At 37.4% G+C, this 22,152-nt stretch overlaps 1 protein-coding gene across 1 annotated transcript in view; it reads left to right on the plus strand.

Annotated features, from left to right (window-relative positions):
* SLC39A12 (solute carrier family 39 member 12) overlaps positions 1 to 14,210 on the plus strand; it is a 34,687-nt gene extending 20,477 nt beyond the window's left edge. Inside the window, exons 9-13 of the mRNA XM_013949249.2 lie at positions 730 to 840; positions 3,363 to 3,426; positions 7,160 to 7,318; positions 8,739 to 8,926; positions 13,959 to 14,210. Of these exons, the coding sequence (XP_013804703.1) occupies positions 730 to 840; positions 3,363 to 3,426; positions 7,160 to 7,318; positions 8,739 to 8,926; positions 13,959 to 14,087 (651 nt within the window). The 3' untranslated portion in view covers positions 14,088 to 14,210. The remainder of the gene's footprint in view (positions 1 to 729; positions 841 to 3,362; positions 3,427 to 7,159; positions 7,319 to 8,738; positions 8,927 to 13,958) is intronic.
* Positions 14,211 to 22,152: the final 7,942 nt, after the last annotated feature.

A 22,152-nucleotide genomic window follows, 5' to 3' on the forward strand; every position in this document is an offset into this window, starting at 1 on the left:
GAACCCAATCTTATATTAATAACGTCTTCTTGCTCACGGCCATGTTTTTAGTAATTCTATTATTTCATCTCAGTGTGGCTGGTGCCTGAAAATGTGATTATGCACATGGATATAATGTAACGCAAAGTGTGGTGGCTCATTAAGCTTCTCAGCATGGGAGGCTATCTTAATGTCACTTAAGAAGGCTAAGCCTTTGCTTGTGGTGTTTAATGACTGGTCTGATTTAGATATGTTGCATTCCCTCCCTATTCCTACTACCTTTGAGTCAGCCATAAGAATATTATGTAAAATTAATAGAATCAGAATATTTTGATGATGGTGATATTTTGATGGTTTCATAGTAAGTAAGTAGTTCCTCATGTAAATTACTTCAGAGAGAAGGGCTTTATCATTGTTCCACGAATGTTTAAACGTATTCTGCTAAGGATTAGATGAATTCCAAAAATTAATTTTTTTATTCATCTCAGCTTCTCATTTCAATCTTCAGTTTTAAAACAAAATAATTTTCCATGAAGCATTATGGTTGTTACTGATTTATCTGATTCACTTTTTAGTTTTTTTAATCAAATAAGCATTAGGAAACGTTGGTGCCAACCAGCAATCTTTTTCAACAGTTTTTGTTTTCAAAATGATAATTCTTATAAATGCTAAACTTTCACAAAAGGCTGAGGAAGCTTGCACCTGTGTTCATTGGGCTTCAGAACTAATCTGCAAAGCATCTTCATTCAGCAGGGTCTTTCTTTAGTTAATGGGCACTGGAGACATTCCCATGATCTTCCAGTGGAGTCTGAAATAAATGAACATTCAGGCAGAGGCAAATCTACTTCAGCCATACAGTTGGTAGGTTACCAGTATGAAATGCTTTACTGATTTAATTTCCTTCTTTCTCTGTTCCTGAAAAAATGAACCCAATTAATATAATAAATCAATGTTATTTTTCAGTCTTTATTGATTTGTCCTTTATTACATGACATGATTTTCAGGAATCTGTAGAGAGATTACAAGCACAAATCTTTACAATAACTTTTCTTAAGTGTGTATCAGATTGATATGATGATACATTTTCCTATACTACCTTTTTATGAGAAAATTCTTGAAGATATTCCGTCATTCTTTTAAAAAATATATCACATGTAAGGGCAGACTCTCCCACTGGAAAGACTTCAGGATATTCTGCAACAAGAGCTAAGTGTATAATTAGTGGACAGATGAAATTTTGGACTGTTCTTGGGCTTTTTTCCACAAATTTGAAGAGTAACATAAGCAAGGTGAATATCTGAGAGTAGTGCTTGCCTATAAGGAATTGTATAATTTCCTCTTAGTCTGTGGAAAGTATACAGACAGCCGTGTCTTTGCAAATTAAATTGACTCGTACCTTTCAACCTGTTTTCTCTTTTTCCAACCAATCTGTCCAGTTTATATATAATATCTAGATACATAGTTTACTGTTTATTTAAATCAGAGCTCTCCACCATTTCCAGAATGTGAAATACATTTTAATAAAGTAGTTGTGATCAGTAAGAGCTTCATGAGCTGCTGCTAATCTCTCTAACACAGTTGGGAAACTATCAATTGAATGTAGAATAAACAGACTAGTGAAGAATGTTTACTAATTTGTGAGCCATGTCATAGCTTCCTGTTTATGCTAATGAACAATCTAGTCATTCCTTTCAGTTGCAAGACCATCCTAACATTAGGTATAGATGCTATGAACTAGTCTGGCTTAGCTAGTTTGTGTAAGAGCAGCCAATTTTTCAGAATCACGTGAGTAATATTAAAACAAACACTGCTTGACTAAGAAAAGCTTATAAATCCTTCAGGTCAGTGATTAGTGTTTGAGTTTTGACTCAGAGTTCAAAGAAGTGGCATGTGAATAAATAATATAAGAGAAGTGGAACAATTACTGGAATTCAAATGACTGGCTGCAATCATGGGAATTAAAGACTTTTTTCCCCCTTAAAATGTAGAATTTAAAACCCAAATTCTTACCCTTCCCTCCTCATGCCTCTACAGCACATATCCCACATCACAACCAAGCTAATACCAGCCAAGAAACATATCCTGTTTTGCAGCCAATACACATTGCTGCCATAGTTTTTTTAGAGTGGTGGCTGCTGACCCAAACAAAGCACTCTCTCCTGCTGTTGTTGACTCTTCACTGGCTGCCATAACAGCTTTAGTATGTTTGTTGGCCAGCAAAACAAAAGATAGAGATTAGAAATTCAGCTTTTCTAGTCTCAAAACAAACAAAAAAAGTTTTTTGCCATATCTCCTTCTTGCACAAATCTCTAATAATTTCTCTTCCCATCTAGGCAAGAAGAAAAGCCTTAGGAAGCTAGAGAGAGAAGGCGATTCCTCATATTCTCCCTTCTCTCCCCACAGTTGCAGTTTTTGATAGTTAAACATTAGGGTAGATGCATCAAATTGACTTAAAGGATAAGGGAAAACCTATTGTCTCTTTCTTCACTTGGAATAAAGGTAAATTTTACTAATCACAGTGGAGTGTACTCACATGCTACTATGCCTGGCCAGTGGTGCCTGGTGCTGAGACAAAACCCTAACCAAAGACTAAGAGACAGGGCACTGGAGACTGCACAACCCTAAAGGAAAAATATACTTTTGTAACTTTTTTTTCCTATTTTTCGAAAGGGTGTTACAAGAATTGTCTTTGACAGAACAGTTTTCATTCTGAATGTAAATTAAACAAATCCTGTTTAAAATGGTTTATTAATTGCATCTGCTGCATTTTTTTTCTGTTAAACAAACAGCCTTACTAGCATTTTCTATGGCAGCAGCTGTGGCAGGGGAAGGAGAGAAGAGAAGGAAGACTTAGCCACACTGCTTGCAGCTATTCTGAAACCTACCTGGGTTCATCTTATTTAGTCTTGTGTTTTCACAGAGTAACTAAGAACATGAACTCAAAGGAGACTTTGCTCTCTACCCATTTGTCCTTGAAAATCCAGTGGACTACCCAGTAGGAAACTACAGTCATCCTGTCATGACAAAATTCAGAGAGATAATCTGAGTTACCATGTCCTTTTTAGTCCTGCATTTGGCTCAGATTTTTGTGCATTCAAGCAGAAATATGATTTTCCTGGGGTACAACAACACTTTTGAAAGTCTTTCTTCCTACCTGAATTAGACTGTAACCTCTTCTGGACAAAGGAGGCTTCTTTTTTTTTATGTGTTTCTGCTGTACCAATCACACTGACAGTGCTCAATAAATAATCCTAATCCTATGTTTGCAGATAGACACAACTAACTTTATTTTAAAAAGCATGAATTTTTTGATGTTTTCCTCTATTATAGCAGCAGCTGGAAGAGCCCCTTAACACTGATCTATTATCTTTCCTTTTAATTAGAGAAGCCCAGAAGATTCTGAGTCTGCTGAAGTTCCTCCAGACAATAAGACGATCAGCAAAAAAAGTTAGTATCAATAAAAAAGAAAACTAAACAAGCAACAGGAAAAGCCTTAAGACCTAAGATGGAATAGAAAGTGTGAAGCTGGCTTAGCTCTGTGTTTGCTATGTACTACGTCACCACATCTGATGGTGCTTGGCTACATAATTAAATCTCTGCTTAAAGACCTTTCCGGCTGCCAACCCTGTAATTGTGAAGTTTGTTAATCTTATACTGTCCATGCTTCAGTGTTTGTTTACTCACTGTTGCAAACTATTTTTCTAAAGCTTTTGCTTAAAGAGAAACATCCAAAATTTAATACAAAACAGATTTTTATAGTTGTAAACTTTGCTTGGGCCTTTATTTCTGAAGGTAGTGAAATCATTGTTTTTTTTTCTTTTTTTTGGCTCACTATACTAATATAATTCTGCTTCTTTCTTCTCTTACATGGTAAAGCAATATCTTCTTTAAACTCATAATGATTTATTACATATATGGAATTCTGGGCTCTTGATGGCACTCAGTTTTAAGATAAACTGTTTTCTTCGGAGAGTTTTGAAGTAATTCTTATCTACTCTGTTTTGCTGCTGTTTACTTGAGGAAATAGGAAAATAGAGCATAAACCAAACTCTGCCTTTGACTGTACCTATGTGGCCTCATTGAACTTAGTAGAGTTGTAGTTATTCAACTGAGGGAATAGCATTTTATTTGAAATCAATTTATATACTATATACTCCCCTTTATTTTGTGATCTCAGATCTCAGGTCATGAGCTCAAGTTATTTAACAATTTCACTATCTTTCTACAGCTTTTTATTGTTCTTCTCTGTTCTAATGGATTTCATTTCCATTTTGAGGCATGAACTTCACTTTTTGAAAACTAGATTTCCATTTCTTGAGTCTCACCTTTCCATCAGTACATAATCCTATGCCAGTTGCATAGTGTGACCGTCTACTCCATCTCTGCATGTTTCTATTCCATCCAGTCATCACTACCTACTAAGCATAAACATGTTTCTAATGATCTCAAAGTTAGTTGTTCCAAATGGAGTATAACTAAATTTGGGATAGTTTCTTAGTAATATTCTTTGTTTGGTTCCATTTTTTTGGTAATAGCTCAGTTCTACCTCTATATTAGAGCTCTGAGTGAAATTGTTATAGGGAGGGTGTTTTGTATTGTTTTGTTTTGTTTTTTGAGTATACACATTTTCAAAAGTTTTTTTATTGTTACAGTTTCTACTAAGAACTGAATGCATTAACATTCTTGGGTACCTTGATACTGAGCTAAACTTTTAGGTGGTTGTTCCTACAATGGAATGGATCTGCAACTCTAAAATGGAAGCCTGACAACCTTGGAAATGCCAGACTTCTCTATAAATGCATGTTGAGTAGGACTGGAAGACCAGTCAGTCACTTTAGCCAGTGAAAAACTCAGAAAGCAAGAAGCTACTGGAAGAGAAAGACCTCTCCACTGGCCCTTTCTTTCTGGTATATCTGCATTTGCCTTTCTATCAGTATCTCAAAAGATCAAAGAGTAGCATTTTATATTTGGTATTCTCAGTGACACATTATGTTAACCGGAAATATTTTTGCTCTATGAGTAGTGAAAACATTGAAAAAAAAAGATCTATTTATGGGTAAATGTTTGCTTAAACCCTGTTATTCAGAGCTTAACAATTGTAATCTATGGTGGGAATCCTGCTCCCATTAGCTTTATGAAAAATTATGGAATAGAATCTGTTATGAGTTCCAATCCTGTATTTAAGCAGAGAATCCACTAAAATTATCAAAATGAATATGGGAGTTTCAGAGGCTTTGCAGAAATATTTAAGGCAGTAAGTTAATAGTTACGGTTGCAGCAATATGATGCAATTGCTAGTAATGAAGCTTTACTTTAAAATAGATTGAAAATAAATGAAGAAAAGCATTCAGATTTGTTTCTGAATGCATCTTCTTAATTTTCAGTCAAGTAAGTTCACAAAGCTTACATTTGAAAATGCTCCATAATGTTGACCTGACCCCTATGTTACGTTATAGACAACATACTGGAATGAATTCCAGTAATTATGCTATGTCTTTTTCAACAATCAGATACTTGAATATAACACACTAATAATATCTCAGGGCAGGCTGTGATTTCATCCTCGCCAGTGCTTATTACAAATCACAAACTTAATGTAGTGGAGCAATCTATCATCTCTGTGTAACTCAGGCCCTGCACTATTGATTATAAACTGCCCGTAGTGTTTAGAAAGAGCTGGGCAAGCTGGGGACATCCATGTCTGACTCTGTAAGCTGGCAGGGAAATCTCACAAGCCTGCCAATATTTCTGAACCCGCAGAGCTCCCAGGCAACTGGGGAGGATTTTCTGAATACAGTTATTAGGCTTTTATGGGCTGTGTGTTTTTTTTTATAATAGTCTGAAGGCTTCAGTTCTAGCCAGTTTATGTAAGAAAAACATCTCCCCCATCACTATAAAATGGTCTTCTTGAGAAAAATGTTACTGAAGTAAAACCTTGTAATAACAATATTCAGACAGTTCTGTGCAGCTCCACATTAGCTCCTTGGACTGTCATGTTATGTCCATGTGGGTTCAGCAAGATCAGGCTGCTTGGGGCTCAAATCTTGACCCGGCTGCTTCAGGCATAAAACTAGCCTTTTGCAATGTTTTCTCTCCTTGTTAGATAGAGAGGAACTGGATGAGTTTCCTGGGTGGCATGTAGGAGATCCTGCTTGTATGATAATGAGTGTGGATAAAATTGATGGACCAAAGTACAGGATAGGTCAGTCTGTTATATGTTGCCAAGCCTAGACATTGAGCCTAAATACTGAGCTTCATTGCAGCTTGAAGAGATAAAATCCTTCCCCATGAATCCACCCAGCATGCTCCCCACCGTCTGGGCTACAGGCTACATAAAGAGACTGTCCCTAAGTCCTGAGCTTGGTTCCAGTACCTGTATCACCAGTACTGCCTTTCCTGTCATGTCAAGTGCCTGATCATGAACATCCACTCTGCTGTTCCACACTGAAGCAAGGGCACAGAACAGTATGGGAAAGAAAACAGCCACCTGCATCCACAAGTGATGCTGCAGACAGGAGTACTATGAGCATAATGGCCATTAATTCATTGGAACAAAAGCTGGAAATGAGCATGCTGCAACACTGTACTAATAGGGATACTCAGGTTTATTGCCTTTCATCTCTATTTTTCAATGTAGTACAACTGCATAAAGAACAGACCCTGAAATATTGCTCAGTATTAAAATGCCTTACAGTATTAAGATGATCAGCTGCATGAAACTAAATATTCCTCTTCATTAGAGCTGTGCAATTCTGTGAGTGATGGTGGAAAAATTCCCCCCTTTTAAGGAAAAAAAACCCTGAGACACAGGAAAACTTGTGTGAATTTCAGCAGCCAAAGAAGGATTAATGGGAAACCCTTAGGGCATATCATGAGATTGGACTCAAACCAAACTCTAACTTATTGTTTAAATAGTTGACCTAGTAAAAAAGACCCAAAGGAAGTCACTTCCTGGTATTTGCATCTCTGAATTATTCTGCAACTTGTCTTTTGCTGTCAAGTGTATTGAAAGCAGTGTAATTAGGACAAAACAGTCAGATGCTATTGTCCTCTGATTATTGTAGCTTTTCAAAGTATTATCTGTAAATTTACTGAAAAAAACAAGTCATTTATAAAAGCAAAAATTGCAGTAATCATTCCTGTTATAACCCTGGGGCTTTTTTGTTTGTTTGTTTCATAGGTAAGAGAATTAGCTTGTTAGCAATAATGGTTCTGGTGGGTGACGGTCTTCACAATTTTGCTGATGGCTTGGTAATAGGAGCAGCATTTTCATCCTCAACAGAAACAGGTGTGACAACGACTGTTGCTATTTTATGCCATGAAATTCCTCATGAAATGGGTAAGAAATATATATGTGTATTTTTCCTGACTGGCTTTGTAATTCCAAATTTCACAAAGAATTCTTTCCTTTATGACCTTAGTAGGACTTCTTCACACTCTAGCATCACCAACTATAGCATAATGCATGAGGATGGATCATATGAAGAGGGCAGGAAATTCTCTTTCCTCTTCACAAAAAAAAGGGAAATTCCTGCCCTAATTATTGGTCGCCATCCCATCTTACCTTCTTCAGGTGTAAATGCTGTCAGGTCACAGTGGTCTCTTATTCTCTTGTGTACAGACACAAAAAATAGGTGAGCTGAGGACAAGAGCCATGTGTGCCAAATGGGCATGTCTGGCACAATGGGTTATCCAAGAGTTTTAACAACTTATTCCTCATAATGCCCTCATTCCTGCTACTATTCAGGAACAACAAGATAATAAAAGAAGATAAATGAATCATGGTCCTAGCAGGTGGGACAGCAAGATAGTTCTATCGAACATTTTTTCCTCCATTATCTCCGTGTTGTAAATCTTTCAGTATGGCTGCAGTTGCTCCTTACATTGTATTGATGAACATACATATGCTGGCAAGTCTGAAATGAGAAATATGGATTCTGGTTTCCTTTCTTAAATGACTGGTTTAATTTATGTGCTGTCTGTATATATAACTTCACCAACCAAAAAGGTGGGATGGGGAATTCTTACAAAACTGGCAGAATTCAAGTTTGTGTGGAAAAGAAATTACCAGAATACTGAACAGCTAACTCCAAAGACAGACCTACTTAATTCTGGTGCAGTAGTGCCTCTGTGTCCAAGTGGCATAGGAAGCAAATCAATAAATTTCCATGGTCACAGAGAAGAGTTTTAAAAACCTTTTGCTCTGGGCCTGTCAGGAAATGGTTTATTTTAGAAGAAAAATCTTCTGTGATAGGATTTTGATCTGTTATTTACCAAATGTAAGTATGTCTGAAATCAGTGGAATTAAACTTTCAAACTGGAATCAGATCAGCATAGGTTTTTCTGCCTTGCAGCACCTGTAAAACACTCAAAGGCCATGTTGCGAATATACTCACATGATTTTAACTGGCAAGTTCCCAATCAAGAAAGATTTAGAAACTCTGGGAAAGCATGTGACTTCACGTTTGCGTGTATCCAAGTTGGAAATGTCACAGAACATCGAGAACTAACAGAAAGCTACTCCTGTATACTGTATGCTATCTTTAGGAACAGCTAAACAAATACAAGTGGATATGTATTTTTTTTTTTTTGCACACAGCATGCGTTTATAACAACTTCTACAGAAATCTAAGGGCAGTCCTCCAACATTCAGTGTCTTCTTTGTGCATATCTTTTCTTCATGTTTTATTACCAAGGAATTTTGAAAATATGTTTATCAGATAAATAATAAATCTTCTGTCGTCTTTTTCTCTATCCAGGAGATTTTGCTGTGCTGCTAAGTACAGGGCTCCCCACGAAGATTGCAGTTTTGATGAATTTTATAAGTGCACTAACAGCCTTCTTAGGGCTTTATATTGGCCTTTCTGTATCAGCTGACCCATGCATTCAAAACTGGATTTTTACTGTTACAGCTGGAATGTTCTTGTATTTATCTTTAGCAGAAATGGTGAGAACGTCAATCTATTGTTATATTTTCCTCATTTTCCTTTGAACTTAGCAACATCACAAATGAGTGTCAGACAAATACAGGGGGATAAACTTGGAGAGAAAAAGAGTTTTTAGGCTTTTTGGGATGGACCTGTTTTCTTCTCTGTGTCTGTACAGTGCAGTATGAACAATGGGAATCTGTTCTGTTTGGTGTCACTGCCATAATAGGTATAATTACTGAAATAAAGGCTATAAAGAGGCTAATGTATGAGAAAGGCATAAAGGACTATTTACTACTTGTAAAAGAGGAAAGGTAAACAATATATTTTTAGTCCTGGAAGAGTTACTTAGGATAAGAAAAGGAAAATCTTGAACCTGCAGGTTTTTTAAATCTTGAAGGACTTGGTTATTTTTTTCCTTTATGTTCTATATTCTTTATATATTTTTCACCCATTGTTTCAAGAAGAATTTGCTCTTTCTGAACTAAATAGAAAATGCTTATCCTGTGCTCTTTCTAGCCAGTCTTTCTATCTCAGAGAGGTTTGGATGAGTTCACAAGCATTTCAAAACCCACCAGATCATCTCATCTTGCTGACATTTGCCCATCATTTTTCATATGCCCAGATCAATAGCAATGATCTAACATTTAGAAAAATAAAATGTAAAGGTATATATTCAGAGAAAGGTCTAAGGATTGAGGAAGAATGTGACTGAATCATAATTCATGCAGATACTTCAGGCCACATCATTTATTGAAGAGATGGCTAAATGTTGCACTCTTACCAATGCAAAAGTTAATTACCTTGCCAGCTTATTAGAATTTCAAGTGTCACATGGCTCTTTAACTTTATAACATGTACTAATGTTAAGTTGCTTGCAAGCTTCTGAACAAAGACAGACTATTTTGAGTCATTAGATCCAAAAGGGAAAAAAAGAGGTCTGTCTCTTCATAAATTATTAGTATGTTTTTCCCAAGCCTGGCTGTCTCTCTGTTTTGTTCACTACCACCCCCCATCTCGTGCCTATAATTTCATTACCAGGTTCAAGCATAATGCTTGAAATCTGATATGCCATGTCAGTATTATAACCTGTTTAAAAATGTACTTGTAGCCATGGACCTTAGACCTTGGGTGTATTTTAATCTGTATTTACTACTGTAACAAAAGTAAAGTGAACATACAATACTCCTCAGAGCTTATGAGGAACTGCCTAAGGATTTTGAATGTGTCAACAGTCCTGATCTTGTTCTGAAGCAGAGAAATATGGAAGTGAGGCTGAGTACCTACTCAATATGCATGGATTTATTGAGCTGGCTAAGAAGAATTTAGGCCTATCTTTTGCTTGCATGTAGGATCAGGGTCCATCAGGGATTCACAGGCTCCCAGAACAACATCATGCTTCTCCCAAGTTTTTCAAAGAAATGTGCCATCTGTAAAATCCAAGAGAAGACACAGTGCTAGGCAGAGACAGGACACACATGTTTTTCCTTGTCCTCAGCACCTCACTGTGGCCTTGCTCTTGACATGAGAAGGGGAAAGAAGAGGGGAGAAATAGGGAAGGAGTTTCTCGCTCTCATCTCCTTCTTACTCACAATGGGAATTGCAATCACACTTCCTCTGCATTTTGTCAAAAGAACTACTCTTGTGTTGCTCACCTATGTTTGTCAGAAATGCAAGTGTCAAATATCACAGGCATACATTATTTCAGAAGTATTCGTGTAACACTGTAGGAACCTATAGATCTTAAAAGTTTCATACACTTATGTAGTACATCTAAAATTAAATCAGCTATGTTTTGTATATTTTTCAACTTTCTGCACAGAAATGACTTCTATTCTTGGCTGTATTTTCATCTACAAACAGCAATCATCAGTGTTCCTGTCAATGGTCTACAAAAAAGTTGCACAGAACTACTTCTGTGGTTAATTATAGTTCTTCAGTTTCTAAAAATGACACTCTAGCTCCATTAACAACCTGGGTAGGCTATTCATTTTAAAGATCTAAGGAGAAGGACAAAGGATAAAATAATTCATAGCCATTACCATTTTTCACCAAGAAATTCAGCAAATCTTCATCTTCCCACTAACTGGGGAAGGTGGAAGGGAGGAGTATATTGTCTTGCAAATGTGTATGCACATGTGTAATATTACAATGTAAATTGTTTGGTGGTTTCAAGAGATGCATGCGAGTAAGCACCTCTAACATTGTGGCTTTAGTTGTTGTTTAACGGATATTAAGTCCCCTGAAGAACAGCTTTTCATGAGCAGTACAGTGAGATTTTTTTGGCATGCTCTCTGTTCAGAATGAGAAGAGTTTTATTAGCTATAAATACAATTATGATTTGGACTATTTCCTAAGATCCTTTCTTTAATAATATACCTTGTCTTTAATATTATTTCCAATATGAACACATTCATTCATTAATCTGAATCAAAACCAAGAAGCCAATATATGGAAGGGAACAGAGCAAATCACTCTAATGAGTTGTTTCTTTGACAAAACATATCATCTTTTTTAGTTCCCAGCAGGAATAATCTTGCAAATCGTTGATTTGCCTCTTAAATTAGTATCTATGTAGTAATCATTATGGATGAATATTTATGAAATCACATGCATTGTATTAAAACCTAAGGACTGGGATATCAGTTCTGAGTGATTGTACAAATGGTTTATATGGTTCCTGACCAAAAAGACTTACTGTCTAATTTAGCGAGAAAAAGAATAGAGTCATCCAAGAAATATAAACTAACCAACCACTCCCTGAGGCACCTAACTGAATTTTTCTCTGACTAACCTCAAAAATACTTCTGAATTTGGAGAAAAAGGGGTATTATTTACATGGCTTATTGTGCTGTTTCAGCCCAGCAGCCATGCCATATACGCCCCAGACTAGCAGAATTCTTGTTTAGCCAGCACATAATTAAGCATCCTCTGATGCTTAATTTTCTTTCCACATAGTGATTGCTCTTTGTTTATATCTTTTATGTGCTCATGAGCAGCAGTAAGTATATGGTAGCCCCTCGATTAACAGTAGCTTTTTGCCTCCAACAAACTTCAACCATTAGCAAGTGTGATGGTGTTAAGCACCTTGGATATAGTGCTATATTCCCTTCCTTTGTGAAGTGCTATGCATCTGCCACGTGATTATACTTATACTTCACAAGCAGGCAGCATTTCTCTGCTGTGCTACACACATCTGTGTACAGACAGGTTCACCAACAGTTCGAGATTCATGGCTGATACTGTGTCAGCAATCAGCTTTTATTTTCAGAGATAAGCAGGGGTGCCACAACAGGTAAAGCTATCAAAATGATCTGTGCACTTGATGATATGCACATATGTTAGGCGGACGGAGCAGAGATCTGCATCAGACATAGGAATGATACTACCTGTTGGGAATTTCTTTTTTTAAATGTGCACTTTCTTAGCAACCTGTTTTGCATACGTATATATCATAAATAGGCATTGACACTGGCTAAGAGAAAATACTAGTTTTTGCAGTGGGAGGGGAAAAAAGTTTCCTATTGTACTTCTTTAGTGAACATGTTTGACCATGCCCTGGGGAAGAGGATAAAATAGACTGCTTACAAGGATAAATTAAAAAGACTGAAGGTCTAGACTGGAATCCTGGATTCAGGCCTAGGTCTTAATTAACAGTTTTTACTTATATACAAAACAAAAACCACATGCTCAGAACATGTAATGTTGTCAGTTCAAATTTTGATTTACATCAGAATTTTGAGGTGTTTATATTTGCTTTAGATTTAAACATTTCTGTTGATCCTTAAATATAAATTCAATCTAGCTACACAAGTTTCTAAGATGCAAATTTGTACCATAATTGAAACCACTGCTTAGTTATTGCAAAGATCTAGGATTTGGGGGGTTACGTGTTCCCCCCCCCCATAACTTTAGACAGATTTTTCACTATAGAGTTTTCATTTGGGCCTGTATCAACTTTCAGAGAAAGAAGCAGACCCAGAGACCCAACTCTGACAGAAGGAAGGACAACGATAGCAAATAGATGTAAACATATGCCATTAGCCTCCTTCCCCAACACCACTCCACTGTCTCCCAGTGGCTAATGTTGTTACAGCTTGTGTGAGGAGGCTCCAAAGAGCAAAGGGAAGAAGTGGATTCATTCAAGTGCAGGCTGTGAGTGAAGCAGGAAGGCAACATGATGGGAGAGTGCCAGGACCACTCACTACAACTTTTAAATATTTTATCATGTTTTGAAGTTCACAGCAAGTAGATTAAAAAAAATAAAACTCAGTGCAAGGCCATGACTCTATATTTATTTTCAAAATTGATGCGACTATACTAGCAGTCACTAGTATCTCCTCTGGTGTGTATAATCCATCAAGCATAAAGACTAAGAGAGTCTGAGCCTGAAGCATTATTTTCACAGGCTCTATTGAGACATGCATTTTGTTTAAAACATTGATAAAAAGATCATGTAGGGTGGATGATCAATATGTAAGTAGCTTATAATATGATTATAAACAGTTGGTGTTCCTTTCCTGTTTGAAAACTTATGGTGAAAAACATTAAAGGTAATTTTTTCAAGTGTATTTAAGAAATTCTGTTTTCTACTTATGTGCTTATTAAAGCCCAAGTAAATAGCAGTGTTGCCAATTATATCAGTGAGAGCAGGATTGACCCTATATATAGTACAGAAAGAAAATAACTCAAACTACTTTATTCCCACAAAAGGGAATCACTAATTTTACTAAATAAGCATTTCCTTACATTCAACTGTATAAAATTAGTAAAAACTACTGAGAAGTTAACAAGTTTTAGAATCTCATTTATAATTCTTGTTGGTGCTGGTAAAAGAGACAAAATGGGTAGAATTTGATTAATTTAAATATTTCACTGTCAAAATCTGTGATGTTATAATGTACAGAACATGCTACAGATTAATAGCTATATTCAGAAACCCAGGATTTTGAAAGCCTTTTTTTTAATTAAGTTTGTCTGTTTTCTCATAAGACTTTTTTCCCAGAGATGAATATATCTGGCTCTCATTCTGGTATCTTATTCTTTTTTTAGCTTCCTGAAATGACTCATGTTCAGACACAGCGACCCTGGTTGATGTTTCTCCTACAGAACCTTGGATTACTATTAGGTTGGCTTTGCCTCTTACTTTTGGCTATATATGAACAGAAAATTAAAATATAAGTTTTCTGTTGGAAATCTTGAAGTACCACTTATGACAGTGGATAGCATTATTCACAATTTTGTCATGTCTGCTATAGTGATATATAAATTAAGTTGTCAGGATTTTTTTATCTGAAACACAGTAGGTAATTATTTCACTTTATTAACTTATTGTTCAGATTTTGTGATTTTTTTAAACATGAATATTTAGAATTATGTTTTATTTGTTACTGAGTTTACCGAATCCCATGCTCAAACTCACAGGAGCTTTTGATTAGTTTTTATTGAGACTGTTCTAGTTGAATGCTCTAAGTGATCTCTGCCAGTCTGATTGAAGAAAAGAATAAAACACTTTTATATGCAATAATTAAACTGGACTGACCATGGTTGAATAATTTGAAGCGAAAAAGTTTGTTGCCTCATCATACAAAGAATAAATGTAAATGTAAATAAATATAAACTGAAAAGTACAGCAAAACTAAACTGTTAAATTGCATACTGCAAATTGAATTATAGTATAATCTGCACTATATACTTTGTCAACATAATGGTACTCATATCATGCTGGTCCACTGCAGCAGGGAAAAAATAGCAAGTATAGATTTCAAAGTTGGGATGGTTTAGACATCTTATAGTCTAGAAATATCAGAATGTCCTTTTCTGACTGTATCATTTTTTCTTATACATGTGACAGAATCTGTGACAGTCCAGCATTGTGTCATAGTAACTGTCATACTTAATCATCCAAAAGTTTTCATTATGCATTAGCCCACCTCTGACAGTTGCTCATAGTAAATGCTTATGAAAGATTATAAGAAATAAATTCGAAGTAATTTTTCCCGAAGACTCCTTCCAGCTTCCTCAAGTCAAGGCCTTCCTTGAGCCAATACTGCTTTTGAACCATCATGTTTAATAAATACCAATAATCACTTAAAAATGCCTTCCAGTCAGCAGTTAGCTTATTCATACAAATACCATATGCATCGTGGAAAGAGCTGTTTCAATTGTCCAAAATGCACATAGCTGTGTTCCCTTACAGCCTCACTGTAACTCCTTCTAACTTGAGTGATTTCTGTATAATTAGTCCTCCTGATTTCAGGAGAATTCTGCTTAAGTTAAAGATGACTCATTTAATTTAGTATTGCACAATCAAGCCTGAAACAAATATACCAATTCTGTCCTGATTGTGAGGTGCTAAGCAACTTCCAGGAGGTACTGAGTAACTCTCAGCTATTCATTTTCTATTACTTAGATGCTACAGTTTTTGGCATAAGAAATTCTTCCCCACCCAATTTATCTTTTTATATGTGAATTGAGATGGGTCCTTTCAATGTAGAAATATTTATCTCCCTCCTCTGATGAGCTGTTGAAACAGGGAAAGCAAGTTACAGAAGAAACATATATTCTTTATGCAGACAAATGTATACTTTTCTTCTTTGTCTAAATGAAGCCTGAAATAAGACTACATTACCATACTATGACTGTCTCACAGCATTTCATGTGTTTGTTTTAACAGCTACTATTGAAGGTAAAATGACTCTCATATTACAGAGGAGAACAGAGATTACTCTACTAGAGCACTGTCGGTTCTCAAAGGTTCCACTGGCATCATACTACTTTACTATCACAATTTAAAATAAAAATAATTATGAATTTTATTGATTACAGTAGGTCAGTTTCATGCACTTTTGGACCCCTAGTTGTCCACAGACTATCCTTGGAAAAAACATTTAAAGAAAGATATTTTAAAGGTATATATACACCCATTTTCAACGCCTGTTAGTTATGAGAGTCTGTACCAAATATCCCAATAAGCATCTAAATGTATATCTAGGCATTTACATACCTTCAAAAACCTTGCCCCCAAAAATTTATCCAAGGTCACACAGAAAGTCTTTATCTGACTAGAGAAATGAACTGAGTTGTTTCAAGTCCCAAAGTAAAATCCTAGCCTGTTTTATTTAAGTGCACAAATATTATGACTGCTTTTTTCTGTTGGTTTAACTTTGAAATATGCCTGGTTAGCTGAGAAGCCATGGCTGATACTCCTCTATGCTGAGTGTACATTTTTCAGGAGTTAGTGTTTTCTTTTAGAAAGGTAAGATTTTTAAAAAGTGGCTTTTTCATATTTCATCTTTTTGTATTGGCACTGAGTCACTTCATGACCTTCAGCTGTGACAGTCAATTCCAGCTAGAGCAGGACACCACTGGATGTAAGCAAAATCTATTTTTGTATCAGAGGGTGCAAATGAATACTGGAAACATTTGTTATTTCAAAGAGCAGAGCTACTGTAGTTTGAATGTTTTTGTATGCTTAATGTTCACTACCAGAGAAAATAAGGTTACCAATATGATCACACTTTGGCAATATTACTGTATTTTGAAATATTTTTCTACCATTGTCAATATGTCTGACACAGAGGAAGTGTATTTCTGATTGTGTGTTGTTTAATGTTGCACAGGAGCATAGGTTCACATCCTGGCATGATTTGTGAACATATTGTACCTGCATCTGTTTAGAAATGCCATCTTTTGGCTATATATTTATGTCAGGTTTCCTGATAACATTTAACAACCAAGTATATTTATCCAGCCTCCACCATACGCACAAATCAGAATGCCAGTTAGTCCTTATTTCCGTCACAGAGATTGTATGGTTTTGTGATATCTGTCAGTAAGCGAGCAGTTCAGTCACCATTTTGAATCAGTGTCAAGTCTAAATACCTAAAGTCTCATAAGCATCCAAAAGTTTGAATTCTTACGGTACCTGTGAGAGAACTTACCTCACTACTTGAAGTTGGCGCCTCTGCTATAATTTTCTTGACATTAGTATCTTTAAAAAGATACTGAAGATGGAGCTCTACCAGGAGTAAAACAAGGCTAAACTGTATCTCAGGAGCAATGCCTCATGCAGAGTGCTGGAAACTATTCCTATAGGTCACTGAAATAGAAAACCAAAGCACTTTAAACCTGAGGAGATCCATCTGCAGGACTGTGACGTGCCACTAGAGGGGCGCCTGGGGTGCTTTCAAATTTCGGGGTTAGCTGCACTGAACTCAAGAGATCATCATTTGTCAAGTGTGAGAGTTTATTAGAGCTAAGAGGTTATAACAAAGCTAAAAGTATAGCAAAACTAGAAGTAGAACAGAACTGAAAATATATATACATATCAGAGCTCTACAGTTCAATCACGGGTGCACAGTACAACGACCGCTCTCGCCCCTTATGAACCACCCCTCCGGTATAGTTTCCCCAGTTTCTCTTCATCACACTGTTGACATCAGGATGATCCACTGATGAATGGGTCCTCAGGTCTGCAGGCCAGCTGATGGTTGGTCCAAGTCCACACCCAGGTATGTGGCTTACTCCCTTTTATACGCAGTCAGAACAGTGCCAGCGCACAGTCACACAAAAGCCGCTTGGCTCTAGTCAGTGGCAGGGTGCACATCAGCAGGTGACCTGGTGCTCAGCCCACAGCCCTGCTCGGTGGGTAACAACGCGCCCATCAACAGGTTGTTCTGCGGGGAATGGCTCCACAGCACCAAGATGTCTACGGTGTGGGTCTGCGGGGTCACTTTGCCTTTGCTGGGGCTGGTCAATCATGGGGTCGGTGGAGGGTGCGCCCCCAGGCTGCAGCAACCCCACAGTGTGGTGGCTCCAGCTGAGGTGCACCCGGGGTTCGTTAACTCTTGGGGAGCACCCCAGAGCAAACCCCTCTTCTAGGGGCTGCACCATTCGGAATCCCACGCTCACCTGTGCAGCACCTGTCAAGGCACCTTTATGTCAATGATCTCTGAAAAGCCTGAATACGGTTTTATGTCCTTAAAAGAAACAAAAAAGTGGTGCAAAAGTATTCTTATGATGCACTCACATTTTGTTTGTTTCAAATTCTGTAGAGTTTATTCATACAGATTTCAAATGAGACTCTATTTAAAGTCAGATAGTTCTTTCTGTTCCTCTAAACCTAACAGACAGAGAACAGAATATGCCAACGTTTTCATTGAGTCAAATCCTGAGTAAGGGCTGCAGAACTTCATCACTTGCAGCCCTTAAATCATGACTGGATATCTTTCCAAGAGGTATGCAATTGCTCAAACAGATGTTATGTGCTTGATGGAGAGATTACTTGGTGGGGTTTTACAGCCTGTCAGACTGTTCTGACTAGATAATCATAATGTTCCTTTGAAACCCTAAAATATGTGAATCTATAGATACATGAATTTTACTGAGATAAGAGGGTTAATATTTCTCTCTTTCATCTATTTTCAGTTTTCAGAAGCTCTTAAGATGAAAAACAGAAAATATCTCACTTTCATACATACACAGAAAATGAGAGAAAATGAAAGAGAGAAAGAATTTGTTTGCTACAATTTTTTTTCCTGGAAGTTAAATGGCAAAGGGCTTCATAAAAAATACTTCCAATTCCAAACGAGAAGGGCTCCTAAGCATAAGAGGGCTGACCTTGTACTTCTCTTTTTTGTATATGTTACACATTACCCAGTGACTCCTAAAATAAATATTACCTTCTTTTCAGCCAGCTATCCTAATGCCCTTAGAAAGTTTCTGGAGCTCATCTACATGTTTTAAATACTGCCATCTATTCCAGCACTGTATTTTATGCTTTAAACATGAATGTGACATTTCTCCAGCAACAAAAAATGCCTTTTTAATGTAAGAAAACATGGTTAATTTTGATATTACAACCTGTCCTTAATAAATGTATTTGTGTTTGTTTTCTTTCTCCTTGCAGTTGCATTTGAGAAAGCATACTGTCATTGTAACAATTTTTAGGCTGTCTAGAAACCAACAAGTTTATATCAAAGTGAGGATTAGAGATGAGAATTTTATAAGGGTAGAATGTACTTTATCAATGTTGTTAGTTTTCCTTGCTTTTCTGTAACCTTTCATCAAGTCTACCTCTCATCTTAAAAGTAACCTGCCTTCTATTGTGATTGTAGCCTTAGGAATGTGACTATAGAAAATACAAGCAGTAGTTACACAATGGCTTTAAACAAAACAAAAAGTCCTGTAATTTATTTTACTGGAGCCACCTTCATTCCCTTCTCCCCAAAAGAACAAAAAATCCACATGCAGAGCTGTTGTGCTGGGTCACGTAGGAGAATGTAAGAAATGCCTTCTTCCTTTTTTGTCTCTGATAATAGGGCCAAGAGCAATGGGAGACGCTGCAAAGAAATCTGATTGTATTGAAGTCACTGCCAAGCTCGCATCGACGGCAGTGCAGAGCAACATCCTGGTGGATGGGGGTGTAGGAATCCAAGAGGGCTGATGCTACTTCCTTTTGCAGAGATGACAGGACACAGAGAAGGCAGGGTAACTCCAGAGCTCTCACTGAGAGACCTTCCTGAAGCTCCCATGTACTTTAGTGCACCACTTAAATAATTGTAGGGAAAGGATCAAAGGTTTTATGGCTGTCTCTGTATTGTATTGAAGGAGCTCACCTCAGGGCTGTCAGATGGTTTATGTTTTCTTGGCTTTGCATATCAAGGATCTCATGAAAGCAATCTGGTTGATAAGGAGGTGAGTGCAGGCTCCTCTAGTGCAATCCACAGTACCCCATCAGTTTGGCTGACTGAAGGGAATGTCAACTTCTCTGCAGAGGAACCTCCTATGATAATAGAAAGTCTGCTATGTTAATGATGTTAATAGGAGGTCTCATTAGAAAAGGACAAAGCCTGGAGACCTTCCTCCACCTCCAGATTATAACCACAGGGCACCCAAACAGAGCACTGTATCCCTTTCAGTCTTGGCTTCTAGATGTGGCAGTCCCTCTTCCCCAGGGTCTCAGCTCTGATAGTGCCAGAGAGCACAGGATTACCTGGCAACCTAAATCTGTCTAGCTACTACCTGTATATTGGCCTTAGATAACACCGACCAACTACAAATAACCATTCAGTACTATAGACACATCTGTATGTGACATCATTTTGTCCCACTGAAGCTGGCTTGGGCACCCTCCTTCGTCTCTTTCCCAGGGATCAGCAGAAACTAGCCCAGCCTGTCCCAGATAAACCACAAGAGATGGGTGTAAGGGTACAGACCAGGCAATTATTATGACACATTCCAGTCTTAATTTAAGATGATGCCAAATTCTGCTGTCTCTCCACAGACTCTAATATTGCAGTGAGGGCACTAGGGTAGCTTCCTGGGCTGTCCTCACCAGGGTATACTGTAGGTGAGCAGCAGCCATATCTCAGGCCTGACAATTCTTTCAGAGTATCCCAGGTGTCAGTATCATCGCATGCAAGATATGGCATCCACAGGCATGTCACCTCACACACAAACTCTTTTTGGCATTTATGGCAAGGCCTTTCTAGCATTTGTCCTGCCACCTGCCAGTCTGCACTATGCAAATATCATGACCCATAGAATAGTCTTACATGAGGGGCCTTACCTGTTGTTCTCCTTCACTTTGGAACAATCTTTTGCAACTGTCTGTGACTTGTGAAGTTCAGAAAGGGCAACAAAGACTTGGAAACTTCACTGAGAACCACACAGAAGGAGAGACTATCATCCATACTGTGGTACCAGCACTCTGGCTCTTTTCATCTGAAAGGCACTGCTACAAGTATCAGACACAAGCACAAGTAAATCATTCTGTTATATTCCATGTGTGTTGCTGTTGTCTTGGTGGTGTTGGGTGGATTTATCAGTAGCAGCTAGTGGAGAAAGCAACTGGGAGTGTGTCCTAATTTCAGGACCTGAAAGGTCATCTTCATATATCTGCGCAAAGGTTTGGTACTAGCTCTGGAGGAGGAGCACGCCTACTTTCTGGCTGCCATCCCAATCCAAAAGTGGATGGGTACTGCACTGTGTGAAGTGTACGCGTGAAAGTCATCTATATACATGGTAGAGCAGTTCAGCAGTAGCTAGTAGCTGTAATTATCATCAAATTCAGAAAGGCATAACTGGGCAATCTACATTTGGCGGTCTAGTAAGTCCAGGACATCATAACAGCATTCAGAAAAGATGACATGTCCAACTGAGCCAGAGCCATGAAGACAACTCATTCCCTCAAGTACTATCCACCTGAGCAGATCCATGAGTATTAGAATCATTGTTATACTCCAGGACCTCACTGATCATAATTTTTTGTGCATTCTGCACAAGGCTTCAGAAGAAAAGATGTAATGGAGAATAAGGCTGCTTCTGTAATTTGACAGAGAAATGAATGCAAGTGGCAAAACGTTCTAAATTGCATAGTGATTCATCATCCTGCACCAAGGCAAAGAATCTCCCTTTCTACTTCAAGACAAATACAGCAAAACAGATACATACCAGGAAAGCCAGAACAAGAAAGTGTCCAAGGAGAAAGCTCTTGTAGGTGATAGTGTAAATGCCAGAAAAAATGACAAATATGTAAAGCAAACCAGCCCCTCCTCATTGTGGCTCATTCTCATTGGCAAACACAAAACCCACACAATTCTCTGCAAATGTTGCTGGAAAATATCGTGTCTGAGAAGTAGAGTTTCAACACTGGAAATAGTTTAAATATTACAAAACAGATGACTTTTAATAACTCTTAAACTTGAGACATGCATTGAAAATACGATCCATATGTTCATAGCCATATATTTTGGAAAATACATATTCATAGTTGATGAAATCAGTATAATCCCATGTGCAGGATTTCAATTCCATCTCAAATTATAAGAGTGTAGTTCTTCTTCTAACATTTCCTTTTACCAGAAAACCTGCTTTTTAATTTGGCTTTATATACTTGCAATTAGCAAGAATATGCCGTTTGTCTAGACAACAGAGTAGCTGACTGTCTGGCATAGTGCTGCCTGGCATTATTAGGGTGGCCTAAGGAAAGCACATGACTATTTGTTGTAAATTCTTTTCTAGCATGTAATTTTTTAATATGCCATGAAAATTCTTGTGTTGGATTGTACATAATTAACCCTCTATCCTCGACCTTGATTCTTTCTCAAGGAGCTGTGTATTTAGAAGTAATTACAATGCACTTCACTTGCAGTGAAGTGGGTCTTCTTGTTTCTTTCCTTCCTCTCCCTCCATCCCTTCCCCTCAGCATAAGCTTTACTATGTGTTAGTTTCAGTATTGGTG

The sequence above is a fragment of the Apteryx mantelli genome, chromosome 2 (assembly GCF_036417845.1).
Source record: "Apteryx mantelli isolate bAptMan1 chromosome 2, bAptMan1.hap1, whole genome shotgun sequence".
Lineage (NCBI taxonomy): Eukaryota > Metazoa > Chordata > Aves > Apterygiformes > Apterygidae > Apteryx > Apteryx mantelli.